This window comes from Agrilus planipennis, unplaced genomic scaffold, assembly GCF_000699045.2.
Source record: "Agrilus planipennis isolate EAB-ADULT unplaced genomic scaffold, Apla_2.0 scaffold157, whole genome shotgun sequence".
NCBI classification, from domain to species: domain Eukaryota; kingdom Metazoa; phylum Arthropoda; class Insecta; order Coleoptera; family Buprestidae; genus Agrilus; species Agrilus planipennis.
The window spans coordinates 607886-611687 of NW_020438947.1; the positions used below are offsets into that span (position 1 = coordinate 607886).

The following is a 3802-nucleotide window of genomic DNA, read 5'->3' on the forward strand; positions in this document are numbered from 1 at the left end:
AGATTAGATTACTGTTCGCAAATAGTTTAGGATGTGGGTTGCTCTAGTTTTAGGAAAATGCGGAGGTTAGCTCAGGATAGGAAAGGGTAGAGGTGCGTGTTATGATGATAATGATGATGAGTCCTTTATAAGGACTTTCAGGTCTGTTCCAGCCAGGCATATCTAGAAACGCTTGGATGATTTGTCTAGAAAGAAATTTATATTTTTCCACTTCATTGTTTTCTAAATCGGCACATAAAGCGGTAACCTTAAAATTAAGATTTTTTATTTTTGAAACTCATCAAAACATATATAAAATTCAATTGTTAACAGTTAGGACGAAGATGAAAATTAGATTAAGTAGATACATTTATTCAATTATTTATAAAAAGTGCCAGAAAATTTCTTTCTTTAAAGCAATCATTATCGAAAAATACACAAAATGTGTGAATGCGACTCTGAATAATTTCGGCAGGTGTGGGCATGAGCGACCACCTTCGAATTGACAACAAGCACTGCATTTTTCATGTACTATAACTATTCATGCGTTAACGTTTGTTTTGTCTTGAATATAAACATTCCGGTGTTAGTGTTGTTAAAAGAGTACAACATGTAAAGGAAATGTGTAATTCAGCAATAAATACTTATAACATGTTTTGTGTAAGTGACTGCGGATAGTTGAAGGACTGCGATTTTTTTTTGGTACATTTATTACCATAGTAGCTAGATAAAATATAGTTAATGTTTATTAAATAATTAAATTTAACTTCAGATAAAGTTTTTATTATTTTAGACACCAACATTGAAACCAGTAATTAGAACGAAAAAATTAGAAAATTTGATACAATTCTAACAAATCATATATTCTTTTGGGAAATGATCCAATTAGTGCTTCGTTTGTTTCATCAGCAAGAGTATGTAGGTATATATTTCATTACCTATATCTAAACAATATACATTAGGTCTGATTAGTACTCCGAAAAAATTAAGGGAGAGGAAGGCATAAATATAAAGAACAAATAGAATGAGCCATCTCGCACTACTCAGGGACATAAACTTACCAAAAGCTCCAACCGTTCCGGTAATGATGATTATAACGCGTATTCGCGTGATGCCGCCACTGAACCATCCATGTGTGACCAACATATTATACATGTGAATACATTGGTTTATCTTCATATTTTCACACTCAATTTATTTTTGTATTTTGTGGTATTAGCAGTAACTTTGCCAATCAAACGCAACGGACGCAGATTTTTACTAATCATTACGTGAAATTGACCTGTTTATGTCAGCTGTTGCGAAAGTCACGAATAGGTATATGTGTTTCGTCAGTTAACGCTTGCGATATTGAAAGGCGATAAGATAATGCGGTTACGAAACTGTTAACTGTTCTCAATCATTGGCGGCCCGGTAATTGGGGTAATTTTGTGCATACATTTTACATACCTATCGTTGTGGTGCTATCATGAGATGTACTCTACAGTGCCTCCAGATGCTACTTTTCAAAAATTTCGGAATACTGATCAGACATAGTGCATAAAATTGTACATAACAATATACCGAGCATGTACAATTTACAGTAACTAACACACCAACGATGCTAATTTAATATAAATTTCAAAGGATTATTGACGACTAAGGTGTATATGATACCATGTGGTGTATGAAATATACGAATGAATTACCTAACACTTCTTACTGATTTTACAATCAATCAGTTCATAATTTATAGTATTCTAAAGTAGTGGTAGGAGTATGAGAACCTACCGATGTTTTGTAAGTTACACCTTGATATGAAAAGTTTTCATAATCAATTTCGACAATTTTCTGGAAACCAAGGAACTTGCCAATTCTTTGACTTATAAATGACGTGAACGCTGCAATTACAATACGCGGTCGAGGTTCTAAACCCAAAGGTTTGTCATCCAATGGAACTTTTACATTTTCACCACAATTTAGCTTCCTTGCTAATTCAATTACAGTTGTACAAAGTGCTTTTCCAACACCTTTTTGTACAAAATCAGGATGTACAGCTAAAAACATGATTTCGAGCAAGCAATTAACATTGCAATGTTCAAATAGATTTGCATAGGTATCCATGTCCAACATGAATTGTATTACAGCACGAGATGGTTCTTCTCTACAATTGTTTATATATTCTTCATACGTAAAGATGGTGTTATCGTTATTTGCCTAGAATAAAGAGAAGCATTTCTTAAATTAAAAGCATTATAACACGATACAGATACAAACCGATATGAGTTGTGTAGTGGATACAAAAAAAAAGAACGAAAGAAACGGACAAACTTTTATTCATATTTTGTACATATTGTAATGTTCGTGGGTTTAACAAATTAACTTTTAAGAAGAAAACTATTTATTTACACTAATTATTATTGAACTTAAAAACACTATTAAATTATTACTAAACTTAGGTAATTATTCTATTTATTTACACTACTGTTACTATTCACTGTTCTATTTATTTCACTTCTATCACTCTCAATTTATTTCTTAATTCACTTCTGCAACGGTCTATTTATTTCTACTCTTTCACTTCTACAACAGTCAATTAATTTCTCCTCCCTCCGGCGATCGTCTCTTCCTTTAAATACTCTTTTGGTCCTTCTCGGGAACTTTCTCGAGCCGTCCGGAAAAGTTTCGTTTCCTTCGAACTGCTTAATTGCTTTCCCGGAACGCAGGTACGACACAGACGTTTACAGACACGGCGCACATGAAGAAAGGCGCCCGCGGCTAGTCGGCGAATCGATAAGCCGCTCACACACACGTATGTCCGATCGCACACAATCACGCTCGTGGTCGCTACAATATTTTGTATATTTTTTGTGTATTAATTTTTTGTGTTCTTGCACCTGTGTAAATATTGTAAACCTTTCACTTCTTATCTTATGCATGCCTTTGTTTCCTTTCAAAATAAATTGGGCTATCGCTTACTTTACCTAGAATTTCATCATCATCCATATCTCTATGCATCCCTTACTAATAGGTGGTTTTCCCTCGCTTACATTCACCTTAAATTCTATTGCTTCTAGAATTATCTCCCTCTCTTTATAAGAACAAAGGCATTCACGGCCGGAATCCCTCTCTTTAATTACTTACAATCCTGTTATACAAATACCCTTCAAATTTCTTACTTAGCAACCACTCCAGCTCTTCTTCATTCGTAAGTTGTTTTCTGTATCCCTATTATTCTATCGTTGTTATTTTGTATATATTCTTCACGCGTGTTGTGTTTCTTTGTGTTACGTTCTATTTAGTTGATTAACTATATGTACTTATTTAGTGCTTTTGTTAATTGACTATTTTGAAAGCGTTAAAATGGTGACGCCCGTTAAAAGTGCAATTAACATTTTACTTTTTTCAAAATTGAACTAGCATTGCATAAACAAAATTATTAATACCGAAAAGTGCGTATGTGTGCAACATCCATCAACCGCATTGCTATAAAAATGCCAATTTTCATACTGTGAGTCCCAGAAATGGGGTTTTCGATGATAGACAGTAGTTTTGTTTTGATCCTGTGAGAATAGTATAGGACAATACTAAGTTGCTTTAAGGGAACTCATCATCATCATCATAAGGTCATCAGTCTTAAGACTGGTTGGACACGTACCTCCACTCCTGAGCTAAACTTCGCATTTCTCTAAAACTAGAACAGCCCACATCCTTAACTATTTGCGAAGAGTAATCCAATCTAGGTCTACCTCTACCCCTCCTAACTCCTGTTTCTGCCTCTAATATGTCTCTGACTAGACCTTCATGCCTGAGAAGGTGTCCTACCAACCTATCTCGCCTATTT

General features: G+C 34.4%; 1 protein-coding gene across 1 annotated transcript in view; it reads right to left on the reverse strand.

The window, feature by feature from the left end:
* Nucleotides 1–746: 746 nt before the first annotated feature.
* The window catches only part of LOC108739375, a 13198-nt gene continuing 10142 nt past the window's right edge, over nt 747–3802 (reverse strand). The window contains exon 3 of the mRNA XM_025974748.1: nt 747–2175. Within this exon, the coding sequence (XP_025830533.1) occupies nt 1702–2175 (474 nt within the window). The 3' untranslated portion in view covers nt 747–1701. The remainder of the gene's footprint in view (nt 2176–3802) is intronic.